This window comes from Gymnogyps californianus, chromosome 6 (assembly GCF_018139145.2).
Source record: "Gymnogyps californianus isolate 813 chromosome 6, ASM1813914v2, whole genome shotgun sequence".
NCBI classification, from domain to species: Eukaryota; Metazoa; Chordata; class Aves; order Accipitriformes; family Cathartidae; genus Gymnogyps; species Gymnogyps californianus.
The window spans coordinates 10,010,808-10,035,150 of record NC_059476.1 but is presented as its reverse complement, the minus strand read 5'-3'; the positions used below and the strand labels follow the sequence as shown (position 1 = coordinate 10,035,150).

Sequence of the window (24,343 nt, the reverse complement as noted above, 5' to 3'; positions counted from 1 at the left end):
GAGTTACAGCTGCAGTGACAGGGGGTCACTTGGCTTGTTAAGAATATGCTTTAATGAATATGCAGCATAATCTTTTCTGCTTTCTCCCCTACTATTAAATAAAAGGGGGACAGTTTGAAAAATGAGCTGGAGATGTCTTTTGTTGCAAGCCAGGTCTCTGAGATGAGAAGAGGTGGTAATTAATTAAAGCAGCTGACTGGTACTTTTAAGTATCTTCTACTTGTCCCAGTACAAGAGTAACATTTGCCCCAAAGTAGCGTACATGATATTAACTGTTCTGGTAACAGTCTGTAGAAGTGGGACGTGTTCATGTGGATATGATAGCATCTCGCGATGGTGTTTCGTGCCAGGCAAGTTTAGCAAGTTACCTGACATCAGCTGCAAGCCTTTTCCCTTTCTTACAGAGGCACCAGCCCACGGTATTTTTTGGATCCCTTCTCAGCCAGGTGCTTGCCCCCTTGTAGGCGCAGCTGTGCTGTCGAACCTGGTTCCACGTCCAGGTGACCACAGTGGTCGGTGGTGTTGGGTTTACTGTTTTTTCAGATCACAGTTTGGTTCTGTCTCATTAGAAAGAATAAGCAAGCTCAGATATTTTGCAGATGGTGAGAGGCATGTTGGGAAGATACTTGTCAAGAAGAGGTTTTCCCCCCTCTACCTCTCTCTCCCCTCTCTTGTCTCACTCCTCCAAATAAGGTATGTATGGTTACACTCTTACTTAGCTTTGCATAAGTTGTCATCATATTTATGTGGCCAAGTGAGAATCTGGGTACAAAAAATAGGAGTTTCGACTGAGTGTGGTTAAAAAAAAAAAGATTATTTTTGACTCAGTACTAATGCAGACATTTTTGAATTTCCCTTTCTTAATGGCCAGGAAGATAAAATTTAAAGGTCCTTCACTCACCACTCCATCCCCCAGCAAAGCTGCTGTCTAAAGTTCCTGGGCTGCTGCTAATCCTGGGCTAATGCTGATGAGCAGCAGGTGATGATGAAGCTTGCTTTCAGTTCCTGATGCCAAGAGTCTAGCTGGGCTGCAAGGCAAAGAATTCATCCTGCAAATTAGTTGATTTAAGCCCAAGATAAGACCAAGTTGTAGAAACATCTCGACCTGTCGATGTTTTGTATGAAAACAACCTGAACCCCTCCTCTGCCTGTCACATCTGGTTACAAGCAGAGGCTTGTCCCCCTTTGGGTGTTGTGTGCTCTGGAATTAGCTCCTAGAAAGAATGTCCTCGGGGCATGGCAAAAGGATCACCTTACCTCTGTGGCATGTGCCAGGGCTTGAAGCTACTGCGGAACGCAAGGGCTTCCTTGATGAAGTCATATTTTGTGTTTGCCTCCCTTTACTTAAGCAAGCTGGGATATGTTAATTTGGCAGTGGAAGTCTGGTGGGGGTGTTGGGAGGATGCGTTGAAGGGTGATGCTTGGAAAGCACCTGGTACTGGGTAAAGAACTGCAAGACACAGAGCATTATTGTGTCTGTAATCCCTAATGACACTTTCTTAATCCCCTCTTCATTATGGACCCATGCAGGTAACTGAGCATGGCCTGCTACAGGTATCTTGCCTTGTCTGATGTGAGGGGTGTAAGGTGCAGGCAGCTTCATGGGCCTAATGGGCCCTTGCTCTGACCAAATGTGTCTGGGATGGGTGCTAGAGGTCCCCCTGGCAGAGGGAAGGGTCGGAGACTGAGGCTCCAGTACAAGACAAGCCCATCACTTAAGGTGTCTCACCCACTCCTCTGAAGAGAAAAGCTTGCCTAGAGGAGGAGTTTCTGTTGCTTAAAGCTTGGCTTGTGTTTAAAGTCTTATGGGAGTATGCCTGTGTATTGATAGAGTCTTCCCACCTATGGAAACACAGGGGGTGCTGGCACCCAATCTCAAAAGTTGGAGAAACTGAGGAAGCGAGACGCCAGCACTGAACATTAAATCCAAGGTCAAACAGTAAGACAGAGAGGAACCACCGCTCGGCTCCTTCCTCTGACTAAATATGTTCCTTCCTGCAGGAGCTAATATATAGAGATGTGTCTGAGGGTGATAGCAGTTGAAGGCTGGACTGGGAGAGGCAGCATGGGGCCCTGTGGGACACCCCAGGAAGCCTGACCCCCACTGCCCTGATATGTGAGATTTGCCAGATTATGCTTTCAAAGAATTGGCACTGGGAGTGATGGGAATGGGCCTATTTTGGCGATTTCACCAACAAGCATCAGTTCTTCCCAGCTGCTTATTAAATATATCATTTGCTGCAGAGACAAGTCTTTCCTGAGAAAAAACTCTCTATTTTCTTGGAAAAACAATTGGTTAATAGAGCTGGTTATCGAGAAATGCACTTATTTCTCTGTACCTACATGAAGAAAATCTGCTTTTGCAAAGAGAGAGGCAGAGACCCAGTGTGAATCTGGTCAAATTTGCTCTAGTGAGTGCATCCAGTGCTTTTAATCTGGAGAAAAAATAAATATACAAGTTTTAAATAGAAAGCCAAGGCCTCTGCCAGACATGCTTGGTCTAAATCTGGGCATGCTTGAAAGTGTCACTGAAGTCCACCTAAAATGTGATGGCAGCCTTGCTGATTTCGAAGGAAAAACGAGCAGAAAATTGACTTTGCTGGACAGTTGTACATAAAAACATCTTGCCGGCAAGCCAGTCCTCAGAAAATGTAAGGCATGGAAGAGCCTGTGGTTGAGTGTTGTTGAAGACCCGCGATGGGGCTGGGCAGCAGTGCTGGCCGAGGCAGGCCCCACGGGGCAGGTCCCCCTCTGCAGGGCTCCACAGCAGGGGTGTCTCAGCTGGAGCCCCAAGTGATGGTGGGGTTGGGGGACATGGCTCTGCCCTGTGGTCGTGAGCTCTCCACCGGCTCCCCGAGGGCAGTGGGGGCCCTGGGGGGACTCGGCTTTGAGAAGGAGATGCAGTGAAGAGGAAGGAGGTGGAGGGAGGAGGGAGGAGAGTAGAGGTCTGGGTGGCCATGGAGGGAAGGAGAGGAGGCTGGGCAGTCCCTCCCTCCCTCCCCTGTGAAGCCTGCTTTCTCCGTTCTTGATAGGAAAGGAGATGAGTATGTAGGGGAGACTTTCTGTTCTATCATTCCCTCATTTTAATGTATTTTTCTTCTGTTTCCCACCCTTCTCCCCAGGGTAGGAGTTGCTTTTGTCCCTCAAACCAAATGTTTCTGAACTCATCACATGAGACAACCAGCAAGGAGATCATCAGCTGCAGGTAAAGAAACCGGCTTTAGGAATTGGATTAATATTCCTCTCCTTTTTTTTTTTTTTTCTTTCAGATTTGTCACCATGAGCCTCTTGTCATTTGAGTCCATCTGCGTTTTCCTGCTTCCCCAAGGTAAGTTTAAAGTTGTCGTTTTGCATCAGTGGTTTCTGTCCTGGATGCTTCCCCATCTCTGGCTGGAGTTCTTCGCTCCCAGGAACGAGAGCCAAATCAGTTCCTCTCCAGGAGGTTTGCGGATAAACCTCTGAAACATAGTTTCATGCAGAAGGGGAGAAAATAATACCTGGAGAAACAGCTTTTCTGAGAATCCAAACACATGGCACTGATTTGTATGTGAAGTGTCTAACTGATATGGGAAAAACTGATGTTGTTGTTATGATATTAAAAGTTCATAAATTTCTCCAGTGCAATTATTTGGTGTCTCCAGTGCTTATGACTGTAATCTTTGGAGCCTAAGCCTGGCCTAGCTCTTGTTCTTGTGCTGCACCCCTGCATGTGGTGAGCAGAGGGACTGTCCTCCCATGCGCTGGAGTCAGGTCCTTGGCATTCTTCACGCTCTCTGTGTCCCTGCTGGAAGGAATTTCCTCCCGTAGATACACTGCTGTGCTGTGTCACCAAATTATTTTTTGCGAGTGTGAAATCTACACAACAAAAGAACATTTTTGCTGCTATAGATTAAAGCCTGCATGTAACTTTTTTTTTTTAAAAGGCAGTTTCTAGTGTCGATGGGTGATTATCTGTTTGATCCCACAGTTTTGCTGGTGTTGGGTATACAAGAAATTCATGCTGACCAGGAGATGATTAGCAAGATCTCAGCTGCTGGCCAGTGTAAGTTTGCTTTTTAAAGCAAGTCATCTACTTTCTGAATTCCTTCTTTCTTTGTTTTTCTCAGGGTTTTTTTTATTTTTGTTATTATTTTTGTTTATTGGACCCCATTCGGTCCGTAAAGTCCCTGGCAATGCTCTGGCAAGCACAATGTTGTGGCTGCTTCTGCCCTAGCTCGACTTTTCCCCTCATTGGTATTAGCCCTTCTGGGACACTGACCTACTCTGTTTTTCCCAAATTGGCTATTTGCCAACCGGCTCGTGTTTCTGTCAGTTCCTTCAGAGCCTGTTTCAAGCAATCCTGATTTAAGGAGCCGTGTTTAATTACAGACTTGATTTGTGATCAGACCTCTCATGTGGCTGATTTGTTCAGGCTGTAAGGCCAGCACCAGCCACGATGCGGTGAGTAGGGATGACTGGGCTCTGGCTGACCAGCAGACCATGTTCCCCTACAGCTCCCTTGACGTACATGCAATCGGTTACTTATACTTAACTGTATCATGCATTCTCCTGCTAGCCATTATTTTCTATTGTCTGTCCGTCAAGTGATAAATTACATTTTTTCCTATGCCAGGCATGTCCTCCAGCCCCACCCTGTAGCACCATGTGTTCAGCTCAGACTTTCCATCCTGATGTGCTGTATTTGGAGTTTCTCACTGATGCACATCACCAAGAGCCCTTTGGTGGGCTGCAGACATCCTGCTTACAAGTCTCTGTAAGAGAGCTGTGTTGCTGCTGCTGTGCAGCTGCTATATGGAGATCCCTGCTCCCTGTTCCGCTGAACTCCAGAGCAACCTGAAGACCGTTTCTCCATGCCAAGCCCATACTGGGATGGGGGCACAACAGTTTTCTCTGTGCATGCTTGGGCAGGCAGCTGGGGTCAGTGACTGTGGGCGAGTACCCGGGTTGTTGCATCTCCACGTTCAGATCGGCTGTGAGGGCAAGGCTGACAAGCTGGGACGGCGCTAGCAGAGGGGCCGTGCTCCAGCTCGTCCCCAATGCAGTGCTCCAGGGCAAGGCTGGTTGCCCTATTGGAAAACCCAGCGACCCAGAAGGGAATGCTTTACAACTTTCAATCCCTCATAATCTGGTATTAGAAAACCCTAATTATAAATACAGGTTTTTGCTAGAAGGACTGATTTGGAAAAAAGTAGTGATAATAAAATGATGATGATGATAATGGGGATAGAGAAGGGCACGGGTCAAAAGGGTTCTTAAAAGGCTGGTGTGCTTGCTGCCTGTATTGAGCTTCTGGATTCAGTTTCCCTTGAAGTTGGTTCTGGTAAATGCTACAGAGGTGACTTCAAAATTTCTGTGTAAATGCTTTGAAAATGTCTCTTCAGAGTCTGCAGACTACCTTTTTTTTGATTATTATTTTTGTCAGTGAAATTATGGGTTTCCACTGCAGCGTAAGCACCTCAGGAACTTGTACTTGGGAGCAGTCGTGTCCATGCAGGCAGGGGCGATACAAGGACACATCTCTGAAGACAGGATAAAAGGCAGATTTTTGTGAAAAGTGTTTATCTCCATGCCTGGGAGCTGTTCAGAGAGTTTGTGTTTAGAAAAATACGAGCGTGTTTTGAAAAACGTGCTGCAGATGAAACACATCTGTCTCTGTGGGACTCTCTACGCTTTGTAAACGCCTCCCGGATTCACGTCCGTGCCTTGGGCTGGGAGAGGCTGCAGGTCCCGCCGGGCACGGCCACCTCTCCCCACTGCTCACCCCTCCGCGTCCTCGCCGGGAGAGCAGCTCTCTCTGCGGTTAATGATATGGCTGTATCAGCTCGTTGGAGTTGTTGCTCCCATGCTTTCACTGAACTGCTAAAGCCAGGCTGGGGACCTGAAATCTAAGGTGAAAGTCTTGCAGACTGTGAGGGCTGAACTGGCACTGCTGCAGGCCAGAGCAGGAGTGCGTGTGAGCTTTGGGTTGTGAACACCGGGTTGCCCCAGTCCGTCCTCGGCAAGTTCATTTGTCTGGATTTTCTGCTCTTGGCTGTCTGCTTCCAGAGAGTGAGACTAATAAAGTGCAGTTTCACAGTGTGTATCTTTTTCTCCTAGTGATGCAGTGCTCTGCTTCATTAGATGTTCTTTTCCTCTTGGATGGCTCCTACAGCATTGGCAAAGGAAGCTTTGAAAGGTCTAAGCACTTCGCAGGCAAGCTCTGTGATGCCTTGGACATCCATCCAGACAGGGTGAGTGTCAGGAATGTCTCATTTTAGTTTCAAGCAGCTTGGCAATGTCTGGAAAGGCCAGTGATAACATGCTGAGTGAATTTGCAAAATTCAACCTAGCAGCTACCATGGGGTCTGAGTATTTATTCAGAACGATGCAGTGGAGGTTTGTGAAGTGGTAGAGTTGGAGGACACTTCTTGATTCTTCACAGATTTTTAAGCAGTTCCATTTGGTCTTGAGAAAAGACATAATCTTTCAGGTTAAAGATTATGATTTGGGGTTTTTTTACTGATTTTTATTTTGGTTTGGATGGTCATAGATTAAAATGATTGGCTCTTTTTGTTGTTTTTCCCTGGAAAGTTGCAGAATTAGTCTCTGGGAAGTTAATCACCTTCACATGTGCAGAGGTAAATGATGCAGTCTGCTTGCTCTGCTTCTCCTAGAAGGTCTCTATTCCAAAATAAGCCAAAAGGGCAGAAGGGAAGGAGTTCATTGCAAGGCACCAGCTGTATACTGAGGCGTTTGGGCATCTGTATGCTGCCATAGGTCTCCAAGATATCACCGCACTCCCCACCTGCTAGTGGCGCAGTGCATTTAATGCTGGTGCTCACCAGAGAGAAGAGCACAGGACTGGCCAGCTGGGACTGCCAGCTGGAGTCCAAGCAGCTGTTGTTTGCGGATACCCAGTATAAAACGTGCTAAGATAAATGGACAGGTGTGGCTATGCCAAGTTCTTTCTTGTCCACTCCTATTCTGGACCTTGGCTCAAATCAAAGTCTAATTTTGGGTGCTGTGTGTCTGCAAGGAGTGATGGGAGCTGTGCCGCTGTAGCCACAGTCCGGGCTCCCTCAGGTCTTACCTGCTCCCTGGAGCCATCCTTGAGGCACCTCTGGGCCTGAATAACACGTTCTGGGGTTTGTCTGAGGGGATTTCAAGCCAGACCCAGCTGCAGTTCCAGCTGTGCATCCAGTCCCACATCACACTATCCTAGCCTGGGGCCTTGGAGCGGGCTGGGATGGTTGCTGTACTTGATTCCCTGCCAGAGCCTTTCCAAATAAATGTCAGGTCTTTGGGAAGGTTGTGGCAGGGACGCAAGGTCTCTGCATAGCAGGAAGAGGCAGGACAAAGAGTGGGTCTGGGCCTGCTGTGGCTTTGAGGACCCCTGGTCCATGTCTGATTCTCCAGAAAGGTGTGGGAGCAAAGGAACAGAGGCAGGTCTTGTGTTTGCTCCTGGTTCCCACAGCAGGGATGCTTAGACTTTTACCCAAAAACCTCCTCCAGACCAACTACCACCGCTGCTCCAGGTCCTAAAATCAAAATCTGCGGCTCTGCCCCTGTTGCAAGGCCCTTTGGAAGCTGAAATCGCCATTCCCTTCCATCATTTTCTCATCTAGAAGTCTTTCACCCTTCAGATCTCAGCTTACAGCCACACAGCACAGGAAGCTTTCCACAACCTGGGCCATGATGGTAAGGAGTCACAGTGCGTGTGCGAGGCTTTGAGAGATGCTAGGTGGCTCAGGTTAAATGGGCATTCCCTTTTCGTGGCTCATACTAAATTGACTGAAAGTAGAGTCTTGCATCTAGGAACCAACTGCAATGTAGGCTTAGGCAAAAGAATTTGAACATTTAATATTTGCAGATTTGGTGGTTGTTTTTTTTAAATACCATCCTTCCCCTAGTCTTTCTCTTAGTCCTCACATAGGCTGGACTGAAAATCAGTAGCCTTTTCACCTTTGAAGTTGTCACATTCCCTAAAACTTCTTGTAAGGCTTCAGTGAAATATTGTGAATGTATTGCCCAATAGAGACAATTTGGTCTGTTTGCATTTTCAGGCATTTTCAACTATAGAAAATGGTTTTAGAGGAGGTAGTGGAAAAATAATCAGTTTGTGTTGCCTACTGTGCTCAATGCCAGAGGGAGCTGCTTTTGGTAATGGAAAGATAGCCTGCACAGTGTATAAATGGCTTGGTATAAAAGGTGTTATTTATGAACTTACTGTCCTTGAGGCTACTAGCCGCTCTGAATGGATAAATATAGATCTTGAGCTGCCTGTAACTGCAGCAGAGGCTCCCGTTGTTTGCAGATGAACTTTTTTGACTTGTTTATAGTCTGTATAGGTAATGCTGTGATTTGTGCTCTTTTTTGAAGTTCATTTAGAGTGCCAGTGGCTCAACATGGAAAACAGAGTTTGTCTTGATAGAGTTTAGTCTTCCCAAATCTGTAAATTGATCAAGAGAGTAAAACTCTCACAGACACCTTTCATAATCTTTAACCTTTTCTTTTAGGTCCGCGTGGGAATGATACAGTTTAGCTCAACTCCCCACCTTGAATTCCCACTGGATTCGTATCTCACTAAACAAGAAGTGAAAGAGATAATCAAGAGGGTTGCGTTCAGGTCAGCTTATTTTACAGCTCTTCTCTTTTTCTGGGCTATGAATGATCTCTGGACTGAGAGTTTTTTGAGGTCCAGACATCTCCACCTCTGCTGTGCATACACCAACATGATGCCCCCGGGGGGGGGGTGGATGAACACTGTCTGTGGTCCATAATCCACAGTCAGCTAAAAACGCGCAACCTGGTCTGTCTTTGTCAGTGAAAGTTGATAGGGGAGAAAGTTTTCAGAGTCCCACTATAACGTGGTAAATAGGGGAGAGTTTTCCATGAGCCTCCTGGCAGGTTTTTCTGGTTGTTTGTGCCAAGCAGTGGGTTACATCCTTTCAGGGAAAAGCAAGTGTGGCGTTCCCACATGGCTGAGCAAAGGCAGGACAGTGTGCATCTTCATTTTTTGGTGGTTACAGTTTCCTGTGTCCTACGAGGTAGTGATGAATTGCTGGTCCCCAGATATCTGTGCATGTGTGTCTGCTGAATTCAAGAAGAGGATCAGGTTTTCAGACAGAAACCTTTTTTCTTCCTGAATGTTAAGACTTGGATGTCTTCCCATGACCTCAGGAAACGGAGCCAGGAGCCCAAAGAAGCACTGTCCTTAGAGCCTCTCAAAATCCAAACTTTTCATCTCTGAGAAATACATTTGGATCTACAAAGGATCTGACAACCACCTCAAAATAACACTTGTTTTGATGATAGATGAGGTACTGGTATGGCCTGTGGGTGTCTACTCTTTCTTTAGCTGATCTGCTTTAAGGCCAAAGGTTAGCTCAACATTTCTCAGGGGTGTCTGCTGCTCTCAGCATGATGTACATACTGCAAGCAAATGTGATCACTTTTGACTTTTTCAAGCAAGATCAGTTGGCTGGGTTTTGTTGTATTGCTTTTGATAAACTTATCAAATCAAGAAAACCTCTCATGTAATGTTACAGGAAAAACTTACCAGAAAACAAGATATACTCCTCCTCTTTGGCTGTTGCTTGAAAGTCTGTGAGAGCAGAGAAAGTGAAGCAGTGTTTGGTGTCTGGCGCTGAAATTCCTTGATGACAACACATGGATGCTGACAGATCAAACAGAAGTAATGACCTTGTGCTCGGCCATTTCATCTAGTTTAAATGAAAAGCTGACATTTCAAAGCAGATAAAATAGTTATGGATGGATTCCAGTCGGCTTCCGAAAAAACTGGGTGTTTGACGTCTCGATTGAGAGGCTCCTTGATGTGCTTCTGATGAGCCTTTGGCCAGCGAGGCATTTCCCGACTTCAGCCCTGTGCTCCGGGCACGGAGCTGAGCACGCTTGAAAGGAGGCAGCACCAGACTGAAGTGAAGCTTTTGTGATTTATTCAGAGTGTGCCGGTCTCTCTCCGTGAATCCCATCCAAATAGCTTTTGAATTCATTGGCCAATTTCAACCGAATTCGGCGGTAATCTCAGAAGCTAAATTTCTTATTAATTTCTTTCATACAAGTCAATGGCTGATTACAGGAGAGAAACCTTCTTAGTGCTGTTCCTGAGGAAAGGCAGCAGGTAAAGTCCAGATCTCCTTCGGCTTCAGAAAATCTTTATTGGAGTAATGCCTTAAACGCACATCCGCTGTGTCAAAAACCAGCGAACCTCCAAATGCAAATTTGTAAGAAACTGAATTTAATGAGCTTTGGTGCAGAGACTCTCTATTAACTTTTTCTAATCCTCAAGGCTCACATGGGCACAGCGTACTGAGTTCATCAAGATTTAGTCATCAAACTGACTATGCACAATATATTTTCCGTCAGGCACAGCACTTTTTACTGAAGCGCCTGACGGCTACTGACATCTGGTCAGGAAAAGGCAGATTTGGACATGCTATGAACACACGGTCATTGAGTATGCTTTGAAATGGTGGAGCGCAGAGGAGGAAGTACCTAAAGAAAGAAGTTCAAAGCAAAAAGGCCTGTCAGGTACTGAATTGAAAAGTTTCTGTGAAAATCAGAGGGTAGATGGAAAATAATGAACTTGGGCATGATCAAATGCTTTTCTAGAACAAGCAAGTCAGGAATCAGGTGCTAAAGCAAAGGATGGATGTTGAGAAAGCAAATGGGGTGTGTTTGTGTCAACACAGCCACCGGAGAACACGATGCCTCCAAGAAAGGAGTAACACTTGTAGTTTGTTTCCCCTTGCTTGCTCTGGATGGCAATAAAAGCAGCCCTAAAAGGCAATCATAGGAAGTGATTTGTAGCACAGCTTCTTGGACAGAATTAGAAGACAGCTGGAAATGTCTTCTCTGATCTAGTGGCTTAATTATCAACAGGTCTGGCGCATGTTCCCAGGGAGCTGGGCTCTCTGGTATCAAACGTCCAGTCGGGGACAGCACATTACAGACCTCTCATGTTGTGCAGATGGAGAACTACCAAGAAAGGAAGAGGGAGACTCATGTCCATGCAGGATTTACCCCTTTGAGATAAGCAAATGTTTAGCCCTCCAACAACAAAAAGAGATAATGTGTTGTAGGCAGCGATCAAAGCTGGTGACAATAGCTGAAGAACTTGCAGTGTAGGTTGCCCTCGGTTTTTACAGGGGACGAAAAGGTTTTGCCTAGTGTGTTGTGTTGTAGCAAGGTCTTAGCCTGGTGATGACTGGGTGGGGAATGTAGGTGGTTGATGTGAAGCTTGAGTTGGTTGCATCAGGTGGCCAGCACCAGGGGCTGCTGTGCCTGGGTAGCCTAAGTCTCTGAGTGTGGGAGGTAGGTAGGGAGTTGGAGCAGCTGGGGCTGATTTCACCCAGCCACCTTGGGATCCAGCTGCACAGTCCACCAAACCTCACCCTGTAAGACAGAGGGGAGACCATCTCCTACCTCCTCTCCAAGGTCTCTGTTAGGTTACCCATGGTTTTACTTAAATAAAACTTCAGTGTTTGGCTCACAATGTAGTCATTCCTGCCTCAGCTTGACACAGATGATAATTTTATATATAATTTTGATGACATTTCATGGTACATAGAACATGGAGCCCAGTCTTGAGCAGGCATCTCTAACAGTCATTTAAAGTTAAATCTTGAAAGCAGAGGAGGACAGTCCTTGCCCCACGGAGCTCACTAGCAAGAAATAACAGCTAGAGTAAATGTGCATAACGTGCATAAAAACAGCCACACCTTGTCCTTCCCCTCCTAGACCTCTGTGTATGTATAGCACTCCCCTTTTTATTCCCTTCTGCTTTATTTTCAGCACGCTCTGCAATGAGAGGCTCCTTCCCAGTTCACATCCAGTATGCCATCACCAAAGAGACCCTAGCACTGTGCGGACGCTGCCTATAAGCCTGCCTGCCTGCAGTGAGCAGCTCTTCTCTTGGGTGCACTCTGGTGCCAGAGGGACCTCTCTTTTCCCTCCCCAGGGCTTTGTGCTGATGTGCAGCATACCTCTCAAACAGATAGCTCCAGTATCTACAGGCTCAGCAGGGCAATCAGGCTCTTAGGTTAAGGAGGCATCCAGCAGTCAGCAAATCTTATTCTTTAATAATCTCACAAGAAATGAGTCTCAGGATTTCTAAGGCATCTTTGACTAAAGCTGTTCTCTGGCAAGCTGTAGCTTATTTTCTACTAATACTGCATTCGAGGTTGCTTTTCCTTGGGAGTTATTGCACAGCTGCAAGGCTGGATGTCTGCCATTCCCTAATGCTTAGCAGCAGCCCATTTTACCTGCTGATTTATGTCACCATTGGCATGTGTCACCACTGGAATGTGTCCCCTTTGGCACCCAAGTCCTGGTGTGGGTTTAGTACTTTGCTACTGAGAGCATTGCTGAGTATTGAACTAATCGCTTTCTACCTCAGAAACATTCCCTTCTCCAGGGCAGAATTCAAGGGCTGCCAAAATACAGAGGTAGCTGGTTCCTTGCACCACCAGAAACTGCTTTTGTGGGGCCAGGCAAGAGGGAGTAGATGGTTTTGTGGGGAAGGACCCAGGATCAGCGCTCAAATCTGCCTCTGTCCTCTTTGGTCCAAGAGGACATTTAGTTTTCATTCCTTCAGAGGTCAGCTTGCGCACCCCTCCATCCTGCTCCCCAGGCCCACTTCTCTTCAGGACCATCCCATCAGTCAGCTCTTCGGAGCAGATGGATATGTGCAGATTTTCAGACGGGATCATCTGATGCTTTGACAAGTCTGGCCTTTCATCTCTTGATATCCCATTCATTTGTAAGCAAAGGATGGCAGGACTGTCTTCATCCCACTCTTTGAGTTACATGTATTGGAAGGTATTTTTGACAGGAGAGACCCCCAGGCAATCTCCATGATAGCCCAGACCCCAGCCCCGAGGGCCCCCAGACCCTGCCAGGACTACAGGACACTACTGCAGTGCAGGCAGTATGAGGAGTAAGGCAGCTTTGGCATCTGAGCCACAAATGAGCTGATGTGGGTAACTTGTGCCACATTTTAAATGGCCTTGTGCTTCTTCCAGGTGGTGCCATCTCCAAAACGAGAAGTGACGGATACAGCTTGTGTGAACATCAGTGGCTGATGCACTTTCCCTATCATACCAGTGCTGCTGGCAAGCAACCTAGCAGATGAGAATATTGCTTTTAACTGAGTTTAGCATGGGTTTAGACAACTGGAACATCAGGTGGCTTTTCTTAATGTTTACTTTCCTCAGGTAAAAGGTACTGGTGAAGCCCTGAAGAAAGCATGCCTTGTGTTCAGTCCTTCTGAGTTTCCAGGGATACACTAAGAAGCTTTCAGCATTTGTATTTTCAGGAGCTTTACTACAGGATGGACGAATGACTTTTTGTAGAAAATCAAATTAACCTGCAGATCAACCAGGGAGAAAAAGGCAAGGACTCTCTGCACACTGCTGGACTGCAGATTCTCAGTTACAAGCTGGGACACATAGCTCCCTGCCTTAGCTGTTGGTCTAAGAACGGCAGAAGGTGCCATGGAGGGAAAGGGATGATGCGTGACAGGAATTTGTAGCACGTTTATGCGTCAAGAGAAAGGAAACCACTTTGAGGTGCTGGTCTTTATTCATTTTGCCCACTTGTACTGTGTTTCTGACTGGAATACAAGAGGTTGTTGTAAAACAGCTTTTCCACACAACTCTTAAAGAAGTGACTGCAATTTTCAAGTGGAAAAACAGAAGCAGTTGAGGCATTTGTCGAAGCTGGAAATAAAACTCAAATATCTGAGAGCTCTGGTTCCTGCTCCAATTGCAGAAGCACTCTGCTGTGTGTTTAGCAGTCTTCTAGAGACCACTCTAGGTTGGAGAGGAGGCAGGTAAGGGCGAGTAGATGGGACCTATGGATAGGAAGATGACAAGAATGACAGGACGAGACATCTCTGTGAATGTGTTATGTGGCAATAGGCAGAAATATGCTAAGTTCCCCATCATACCAGAGGGTGGAAATTTGAAAATCAAATGGTAAATTCAGTAGCAGGAGAAGAGCTTTGATTTCTGCTTTTCTGATTTTATCTCCCTTGTTTCTAGAGGTGGGAGCACAGAGACAGGTCGGGCTCTGAAGTACATTCTCCGCAAGGGATTCCCTGGTGGCAGAAACTCAAGCGTCCCTGAAGTCCTGATCATCATTTCGGATGGAAAGTCCCAGGGCAGTACCGCGATGCCTGCAATGCAGGTGAAGGAGAGACACATCACAGTTTTTGCAGTGGGAATCAAGTTTCCAAGGTAGGAAACTTTCCACAGTGTGGGAAATGGAGGCCCAGCTAGCTACATGGCAAGTCCTAGTGAGTGAGGGATGGTCTTGTGTTAGATACGAGTTTTGGAAAGAGAAAAGGGGAATGTGCGGGGTAACACAGGCATGGAGGAAACACTAATTTGGTGGCTGGTGTAGAAGAAGGACCAGAGTTGGTGAAGGAAGCTCTTCCACTGAGTAGAGCTATGCTACTGCCTGCAAATAAACACACCAGGATCTTGAAAACTGTTTGAAGGGTGTCATGGTTTTGCATCAGCTCTCTATCTGCTGCACAGATTTTGTTTTGATACTCAGTTCTTTGGGGGTGACTAAGTGGTTGAACCCCTCCCTTGCTCGGCAGGTGGGAGGAGCTGTACGTGCTGGCTAGCGAGCCCACCGAGCAGCACGTGCTCTTTGCTGGAGATGCCGACGATGCTGTCAACGGCCTGTACAGCACCCTCACCGGCTCTGTCTGCAGCACCACCGCTCCAGGTAACCCCTGTCCTGGCTCCACCGTCATGCCCATGCTTTGAGCTTGGACTGTGTCACTGAGTGAGAAAGATGAGGCAGTGTCAGAAAGCGTACAGGGGAATTAGCAGGTGTTGCACTTCGAGGTAACCTGCTTCTGGTGCCCATACTGGATGGCATGCTTGCCAGCTACCTCTCCAAATACCTGCAAGCTGCAGGATCCTAAATCTTTCTGTGTCTCGGTTCACCTCTGAAAATGGGAGTATTGGTCCTTGCTCATGTCATGGGGGATAGAGGAATAAACACAGTTGTGTTAAATCTTCTAATGGACTTGGCTGTGTTAAGGGGAGGCCACCAGGGGCTTGCAAGAGATAGAAAAGATAGAACTAGAGTGGTCCAGAGGTAGAAGACAGTCAAATACATGAATGATGAAGGCACCAGAGGGGCTGAAAAGTTGTCATTGAACCCTGAACTCAGCGGTGTGTGTTTTATAGCAAAGTAAAGGAGGCTGAATAGAGAGCACCCCAGAAAGTGGGGTAGGCTGGTGAGCTTGTCGACAGAGAATTTCTCTTCTGGGCTCTAATGGGGGCTCTTTGAAGCACTGCCTGGTCTGCTGTTGGCAGGTGGATGAAGAAGACTAACCCATTTCAAAATGGTGCTCCACTTTCACACAGACTTTGTATTTTCAGGCAGTTGGTCCTAGTTTGCGTTTGTTCTTTGCTACAGGCTGCAAAGTTGAATCCCACCCTTGTGAACGCAGGACCTTGGAGACTGTGAAAGAGCTGGCTGGAAACTATGTGTGTTGGAAAGGCTCAAAGCAGCCAAATGCAGTGCGTGCATCACTGTGCCCTTTCTACAGGTGAGTTGGACACCCACATCTCTAAAAGTGAGTGGGGCTGAGAGAAGATGCGAGATACAGTAATGAGGCTTTTATCTGACCTTGACTCTTTACTGGGATGAAGATCCCTCAGAAGACTGATGCAAACTAGACCTGATGGTCTCTAGACCTAGGAAGAGGCTCTCCCTGCTCTGACCATTGGCTGATCTGAGCAGCAAAGGGTAGGAGGAGGAGCTGAGACAAAGAAGCAGAAGATGATTAGCCCAAGAGCACCATAAATATAAATGGAATTGGGATTAGTTTCCTACCTGTTGAACCGAGATGCTTTGAAGTTTACATCTCTGTACTGACTCTGTGCTGCAGAGGGTTTCTAGGTCTGGCTCCCTGTGTTGGTGCTTAGTTCTGTTTTCGTCCACTCAGGCTTTCTTCCCTTCAGAGAAGCCCCTTTTCCTTTGCTTGGCTGCCCTGGGGGGCTTGGGAAGGACTTTCCTATGGAGAGGCTCCAGTCACTGGCAGAAAATACCCCTCAGTCATAGTGCAGCAGCACCAAAACAGGGATGCACACAAAGAGCTGCATTGTCAGGTCGATGGCAGTGAGTTGCATGAGGGAAATGTCCTCTTGCTCGGGGAGAGGAGGCTGGAGCTGAAAACCCATAAAGCATGTCAGGTCCTTCAAATAATATTGTCACTGCAATCAGTACAGTGGGAGAAATGCTTTAAAAATGAGCTGTGGAGGGAAAGGCAGCTTTGTGCTCTTTGCTGATAAAAATAGCTGAGTGAAAGTGGTGGTGTACAGAAATTGGTAGGGAGGATTGTTTTTCCTTTGAAGAGATGCTTCATGCATTTGTTTTAATACCAGGCAGTCAGATTAATGTTTGAAAATCACCCCAGATCTGGGCTGTGCATTGATGGCCTGCTGCATAGATATACTGGGGGATGATTGTATGGATAATTTCAGACAAGTCCTAATGTCTGTGAGTGCTGGCAGATACTTGTACCTCGGAGCCAATGTGGGAAGGCAGAGCAGCTTGTGCCTCGCTTACAGCATCCCAAAAGTGATGGTTTTGGCCACAATTGCCACAAATTTGAGCAGCCCTAATGCAGACCACTGGAAAATCGGTGGCATAGTGAAGCTGCAGGTATTAGAGAAATAGAATCTTCGTTAACAGGGATGAAAAAAAGCAGACATCATCTCACTGTCAGGAACCAACATCACCTGCCTTCTTACACGTGGCAAATATACACTTCTGCTCTAGGGTTTGGTTTTTTTTTTTTCATGTCCCCTTAGGACAGGGAAATGATGGAGGAAGTTGAAAAATCCCACTGGGAGGCACAGCTGAGGGCTGAGGATTTCTTCCCAGTCTAAACCTTGCCTGTCCACTAGTTACAGCTGGATAAGTTAGATGCCAGAATTAATATTGAATAAGAAATTCTCACTGCTGTAAAATTTTTTTTTTCATTCCAGTTTAGAGCAAAAGGTTTAACATCTCTTCTGTAGCAACTGAAAAAAAAAAATCATTTGGAGCCTTAAAAATACAACCATAATCTTTAAATGTAAAACGTTAAAGTAGAATTAAAAAAAAAGAAAGAGTAGATTTGATGAAATGATGTTTTTTCTTTTGCCACCCCACTCAGAATGGACATCTTCTTTTGAAATACTTGTTTTGAAAAACTGCATTTTCAAAGGAAAATTTGTTCCATTGAAAACACGGTAAGGTCAGCCTTGAAGATACCTTGTTAATCTTTACATTCATGACAGGTTTTATTCTTCCTGTTTCAGATGGAAGAGAGTCTTGATAAAACACCCATCCAGATGCTTCCGAACTGTTTGTCCAGGTAGGATTTAGCCTTTTAAAAAATTTATTTACAAAGCAGGAAAGGTAATAACTAAAGAATAAACAGGTGGGGTTTTACTTCTAAAAATTTTGTTCTGAATGAGAGATTGTGATCCTTAGCAAGAAGTTGATATTACGTCCAGGTTTTTTTGTCTCATGGGTATCTATGACCAGAGTTCTTTTGGATTAAAGTATCTCCCCGTCATTTCTCCTTCCACTTGAGGAGCCGGTTAATCCTCATCTGCTTGTGTTCCTGGGTCAGAGGCTTGCACTGCTTCCCAATGCCTGCAGGGAGTCACTGCTCTCCAGCTAGGGGAGTATGCAGTGAGATGCCTCCACTCATTCACTTGGTACCGTGAACATCATCAGTTTAGCAGGGAACCTGACACTTGCTGATTGCCAGCCTGTTTTTGTGACTGTGGAAATAGCTATGGTCCTTCAGTTCTGCCCTTAACCCCATCTTTTTGCTGGTTCAGGTGACAGTGGCTTTACTTTCTTTGTCAGTACAACGTTGTCCAAGCAGCAGGCCTGATCCGTTCGTTGCTGGTGTAAATCTGGCAGGGCTGCATGACTGTTGTGGTTTAACCCCAGTCAGCAACTCAGCACCACGCAGCCGCTTCCCCCTTCCCCCTCCCGGTGGGGTGAGGAGGAGGAAAGAGGGGAAAAAAGTAAAACTCGTGGGTTGAGATAAGAACAGTTTAATAACTAAAGTAAAATATAATACTAACAATAGTAATAATGAAATATAATAATAGTAATAGTAATGAAAAGGAATATAACAAAAAAGGAGGGGGAGGAAGGGAAAAAAACAAACGAACAAAAAAAACCCACCAGTGATGCACAATGCAATTGCTCACCACCCGCTGACCGATGCCCAGTTAGTTCCCGAGCCACGATCCGTGCCGCCCAGCCAACTCGCCCCAGTTTATATACTGGGCATGACGTTCCATGGTATGGAATACCCCTTTGGCTAGTTCAGGTCAGCTGCCCCAGCTCTGCTCCCTCCCAGCTCCTTGCACACCTGCTTGCTGGCAGAGCATGGGAAACTGAAAAGTCCTTGGCTTAAGATAAGCGCTACTTAGCAACAACTAAAACATCAGAGTGTTATCAACATTATTCTCGCACTAAATCCAAAACACAGCACTGTACCAGCTACTAAGAAGAAAGTTAACTCTGTCCCAGCCAAAACCAGGACAATGACCTTTAGCAATTCTCTATTTACATGAATGTAACTTCATTGGCGTTATTCCAAATCAAATGAAGTGAGGTCACAGTCTGTTTTGCTCTCTTCACCGCTGCCTGTTGGAGAGCCATCTCAAAATGAAATTGCCATGGAGGTGAGGGTGCACGTGGCCCTGCGTTAGTTCAGACTCTGCAGCAAGAGGGGCAGAGGTGTGACCCCTTTTCCACTAATGGTGATGCTTACACTGGCACAGGATGGAAGGGGGCAGGCTCCCTGCTGACTCCCTGTCTTTCCCTTCCCTGGTCCTCTTTAGACCCTTGTGACTCCCAGCCGTGCCAGAACGGGGGCACATGTGTCCCAGAGGGACTGGACAAATACCACTGCCTCTGCCCGGTGGGGTACGGAGGAGACATCCACTGCGGTAGGTGTGAACCTGCGCTCTCCCTCCTTCCTTCTCGGCTGTGTCCTGCCTTTGCGGTGCCCGTTGCACGGCCATAGGGACAACTGAGGTTGGGCTGCAGCCTTTGGGCTTTTCTCCAGAAGACAGGCTGAGTTTTCTCTGATGCTGGTTATGACTGTGTCAGGCCCAGTGACTGGGTCTTGCTGCTCAGAAACCTTGTGGATGCGGAGAGCACCAATACTGACAGTCTCACCCTGCTGTGGCTGCCTTTGTTTCTTAATGCAGGTGCTATGTGAGCATGAGAACAGAGAAACTGGGAGAGACACATAAGTATGTCTGTTGGCTCTCCTTCCTGCACACATGGGCCCAGGAGGGACTCCTGATTTTGGGGGTTCAGTGTAAGAAACCCAAGAAGGTCCTGATCTTCAGAAGATGCTTTGTACTTCCCCCAGAATCAAGACTTTCACTTTAAAGTGTCTCAGGGTGTTACAGATGAGGGTCTGGTGCTTGGACTCTCTCCTTTCTCCAATATACAATATACTGAAACTCGGAGTGTTTTCCCCAGAGTACTAAGAGAGTGGAGGAGTTGTTTCTAATTTGAAGTTTGCCATCCAAAAGTTCAGGAATCCCCCCAGACATCCACAGATATTTCCTGTCTCTAAAGGCTTATGTGGCATCCAACCAAAATAAAGTGCACTCCTGGCACAGTTGTCCTCCAGCTCATGACATGTCTGGCAAACCATTTAGGTTACTGGACACAATGTCCCTTCTCCACACCACAGGGCTTCCAGCAGGCCCCAGATGAGGTGCCTGGCATGCTTGTCTTGTTGCCCTGCAAATGACAAATTGCTGTCTCCCTTTTCAGCACCAAAGCTGATCCTCGAATGCAGCCTGGATCTCCTTTTCCTGATGGACAGCTCGGCAGGGGTCACGCTGGAAGGGTTCCTGCGCTACAAGGCGTTCCTCAAGAGGTTCCTCCAAGCAGTGATGGGCCAGGACTCGCCAATGAACGTGGGGGTGGCCCAGTATGATAATGATGTCAGGATACCCATTGAAGTGGGCCAACACAAGGATGCATTCAGTCTCATGAAGAGCATTGATGCTTTGCATTTCAGTGGAGGCAGAACCCTGACAGGCAGAGCCCTGCAGTACATTGCACAGCACGGTTTTAGGAGCACCCCAGTCTTTGCAGACGTGCAGGATGATCTCCCACGTGTGGTTGTCTTGCTCACTGACTCTAAGTCCCAGGATCCAGTGGCAGAAGCCGCTAAGTACGTGAGGGACCGAGATCTCTTCTTGATCGGTGTAGGCAGCAGCTTCATGAGAGCAGAGCTGACCAAGGTGACCGGCAATCCAAAGCAGACAATTGTCTACTCGGACCCCCAGGACCTGTTCAACAGGATCCCAGAGCTGCAGCGAAGAATCTGCAGCGTGGACAACCCTGAAGGTAAGACTGTGATATGGGCATTGCGGGACGAGTTTGTCAAACCATGAGGAGGTCTTCGGAGCTCCACTGAAGAGAAGGGAATGACAGAAGGATGAATGTCCTTGTTCTGTTTGTGTCAGTCACAGATCCAGGGACAAACCTTCCATCACTGCTTTTTATGATGGATCTCTATCTATTGGTGTGAAAGGGTCGTAGATCACCCTTCACAGTCAGTGATCAGCAGTGATGAATTTTGCCCACCTTTCCCCCCTCCTGCTTTTTTTTGGTCAGAAAGGAGTATATATATATATATTCTGAAAAATACCGTGTTTGCACTCTTTTATCCAGGCTGCCAGGCGCAGTCTCTTGATTTGGCATTTGCGGTGGATGCCTCGTCTGGAGTTGGCCTGGAGAATTTTCTGTGGCTGAGGGGCTTTGTCAGGAGCAGCTGTTTGCACTTCAGCATCAACCGGGATGTCACCCAAATTGCCCTTGTGATCTATGGCAGCAAAGCTCACACTGTGTTTGCTTTGGACACCCACACAAGCAATTCAGCTGTCCTCCAAGCCATCGACCAGGTGCCTTTCCTCGGGGACTTGGCCTCTGCTGGCAGCGCCTTGCTGCATATTTATGGTGACGTGATGACAGTGCAGAAAGGAGCAAGACCTGGTGTCAACAAGGTGGTGGTGGTGCTCACAAATGGAGGCGGCATGGAGGATGCAGCTGCCCCAGCTCAGCAGCTGAGGCACAACGGCATCTTGGTGTTTGTCGTTGTCATTGGGGATGCACAGAGGGACATGCTGCTGAGGATTGCTGGGTCTCCCAACTACCTGGTCCACATCTCCTCCTATGAAGACCTGCAGTATTACCAAGACCTTATCATCGAAAGAATCTGTGAAGGTGAGAGAATGTCCCATCCTCGCTCTTTATGCTGGTGCCACCAGCCGTTGTTATCGTAGGTTTTCTGATGCTTTACCGAGTGAGCTCAATACTATCTTTTGCATTTTACAGATGGGGAAACTGTGGCATAGAGATCTGGTGACAGTCCAAAGCAATCCTATAGGAATAGGAACCGACTTTCCTAAGATTCAGTCCAGTGGGTGAGATTGGGCTTAGTGTGACTGGCTCTTTCTAGCCCTGCCAGGTCTAGGTTCTGCCTTCCCTGAAAGAAAAAGAAGTTTGCTCTTTTTCTGATGTTGCTTTAAACCTGTAGAATTTGCTGTGCATTACTGTACCCCCTGCAGTGTTGCTGGGGAGGCTTAATGGGACACGTTTCTGCAGCCAACAGTGTTGGTCCCTGAGTGAGGTCTCTGCTGTCTTGTTCAACAGGTTTGTGCCCAGGTGTTTGCGAAGTGGTGGGTCTGAAACCTCATCACTCCTGTTCCTCCTTAGTGTCCTGCTACTGAAGTTATCACGTAGGCTCTCAAGATTTTATTTGTGTTGCACAGGATTTAATCCTAAAATCGGAACTGGCCCATTTTGAAGCCTGCAGGCTGTTAAACTGAGGCCTTCAGACAACTTGTGATTAATTTTGTTTGCAGGACCAAATCCTTATCTCCAAAGTGGGAGGGAAGAATTTTTAAATATTCATGTAAAAGCTCATGTTTGTGCAAAAAAAAAAAGTGCACTTCAAAACTTTGAGTCCTGAGGGCCAGTCCCCAGCTGGGAAAAAATTGACTCTGATACCAAGTTTGAAACACTTGCATCCTGAGTGTGAGTGCCTGTGTTTGATGGAAATCAGCTTTTCAGAAAGGATAGCAGCCCTGGTGTGCAGACATTAGTGGTGGCAAAAGTGCTTCGAGTTAAAATGCCATGCCTTGTTTCTCATTCAAAATAGTCAGAGTTTAACATCTAGCTATTTGCTTTTGTTAAGTTTTAACCCATTTGTAAGATCAAATGGAGAAGCATGTTGAGGTTCAGCACAATCAAAGGTCCTTTTCATCTCTGGGCATGCCTGTGGCTCCTTCAGGGTTAGAAAGAACTACAGCGCTGTCTGTTTGGGGTGAGGAGCTGGTCTCCTGGCAGACTCTGCAGATGGTTTCTACCTGGAGCTTTTCAATGTGCTCCTATTGCAGTGGTATTTTCAGCTGTGTTATTATAAAAACAATCTACTGTACCATGAAATTAACTACAACGGCACAGATGAAGGGGAAGAGACGGCAAGGTTCAATGAGTCAGGGTAATAACATATCATTTCCTGAGACTGAATTGCTGCTTTCATTTCATGTGCAGGTAATCGCTGTTGTACTAGGTAGGCTGGGACCAAGGGCGATGTAAAGATAAGCCCTTCATTCAGTCTTCTACTCCCAAGTCCAAGACTCAATAACAGAATCATTGTCTGTGAAAGGACTTTAAAAAATTTATGACTCATGATAAAAGTATTTGAGAAACAGACCCTGGTTCTGGACACCTGGAATATCATATTTATTCTGAGGCACAGCTGAAAACAGACCAGAAAAAAAACGATCCGGCATCTAGGAGAAAAGATCCCAAGCATTAAATATATATGAATCTGATGAATGGAAATACAAGCTCTTGGGATCATCAAAGGGTATAATCTCTGAAGTGCAAGAAGCTTATTTAAGATGATACTGTGTTAACAGTAGGCTTGAGTTCAGAAAAATGGTGTCTGGGCAGAATATCATGATTCCCACAAACAAGGACGATGAGGTTATGCTGTGGAGCAGCCGTGGAGGGAAGTGGTGGACGCATGGCATGTGGAGCAGAGCACCATGGAAAAACTCTCTGGGGAGCAGCCAGCACCTGGAAGATCAGTGGTGTGTCCAAGAGATCTGGCTTTCATTGCCAGTGGCTCTACCAACCTACAACGAAAGCGAAAGTGTCCATCCATGGGGATACACTGTCAGGCAGGACCCCATCTGAAATGTCCCATGATGACAAAAATGTTGTTGAACTCAGCTTGGCTCCGTATAAAATCAACAGGAACTAAAGCTTGAGATGTCTCAGATCTAGGATTTGACTGTCAAAAAACTGAATTTCAATTATAATTTTGCCAATCTTAGGCGTAGGTTGAGAATTGATGTGCACATATCGTTATCTGTACAGGGAGAATGAGCACAATGTGTGGTAAGCTGTAGTAACCGTCCTGATGGACAGGGGATAGACTCTATGTTCTTTCCTTCTCCCCCTTTTCCTACTCCCTCTGCGCTTTTTCTACTGTGGAGCAACGGGCAAGGCTAGCAGCTCCAGACTCTACACCACGTAGTTGTTCAGCAGAGGAATTTCACACCCTTACCAACACTGCAGTGGTGTTGCCAGCAGACTGGAAGCAAATCCCTCTGGGATGCTGCTACTTAACCTAATGTATTCGCAGCAAGGCAGCATGAAACACTGCCAGCCTTGCTGACAGCTGGGCTCTGCTGTGTTAAGAGGATTGGGAAAGCTGTCACGTACTTCACAAGAACAGGGCTAATAACAACTTGGGCCGTGGTTGCAAGCTTTTCTCTCAAACCTCCTAGAAAAGAAGCCCAGAAATTTCTCCTATGTTGTTTTCCATTTGTGCCATCCCTGCTTCCCAGCTGACTTCTTGTCCTTGCTCCTCTCTGGTGGAAACTCAGGTCCTCTCCAGGGCAAGGTGGGGTTTGAACTGCAGTGGTGTTTGGGGTTGTAAACTGCTTGGAGCAGGGAATGTGTCTTGCTCTGCATTGGCAGTGTCTGGATGCTGGGGGGGCTTAGAGGTGCTCGTGTGTTCAGTGCACAGCTCTGAAGATGCTCTGTTTTGGTTTTCTTTGATATGCAGCCTAACATGATGTCACTGTTTTAAGCTTTATTAGGAATGTTCTCCTCCAGATTAGAACATCTAGCAACACCGTTCTTCCTCTTCTCTAGGTTAAACACGGAGTTTGTCCTCTGGATCAAGACAGGGTTGTGAGCTTGCACCCTCTGCCATGTTAATGTGGTATTCCCATCCCATTAGCCCTAGATGAGA

At 46.6% G+C, this 24,343-nt stretch overlaps 1 protein-coding gene across 2 annotated transcripts in view; it reads left to right on the top strand.

Annotated features, from left to right (window-relative positions):
- Positions 1-24,343, top strand: part of VWA2 (von Willebrand factor A domain containing 2) — a 29,387-nt gene that overhangs the window by 3,662 nt on the left and 1,382 nt on the right. The window contains exons 2-12 of one of the 2 annotated variants that reach the window (XM_050899179.1): positions 3,270-3,328; positions 3,968-4,042; positions 6,097-6,230; positions 8,496-8,605; positions 14,043-14,237; positions 14,606-14,736; positions 15,439-15,571; positions 17,331-17,386; positions 18,882-18,989; positions 19,834-20,415; positions 20,743-21,294. In XM_050899179.1, coding sequence (XP_050755136.1) covers positions 3,280-3,328; positions 3,968-4,042; positions 6,097-6,230; positions 8,496-8,605; positions 14,043-14,237; positions 14,606-14,736; positions 15,439-15,571; positions 17,331-17,386; positions 18,882-18,989; positions 19,834-20,415; positions 20,743-21,294 — 2,125 coding nt within the window. In that variant the 5' untranslated portion in view covers positions 3,270-3,279. Of the gene's footprint in view, positions 1-3,269; positions 3,329-3,967; positions 4,043-6,096; positions 6,231-8,495; positions 8,606-14,042; positions 14,238-14,605; positions 14,737-15,438; positions 15,572-17,330; positions 17,387-18,881; positions 18,990-19,833; positions 20,416-20,742; positions 21,295-24,343 lie in introns of those variants that run through there. The other variant, XM_050899178.1, reaches the window with a different exon arrangement.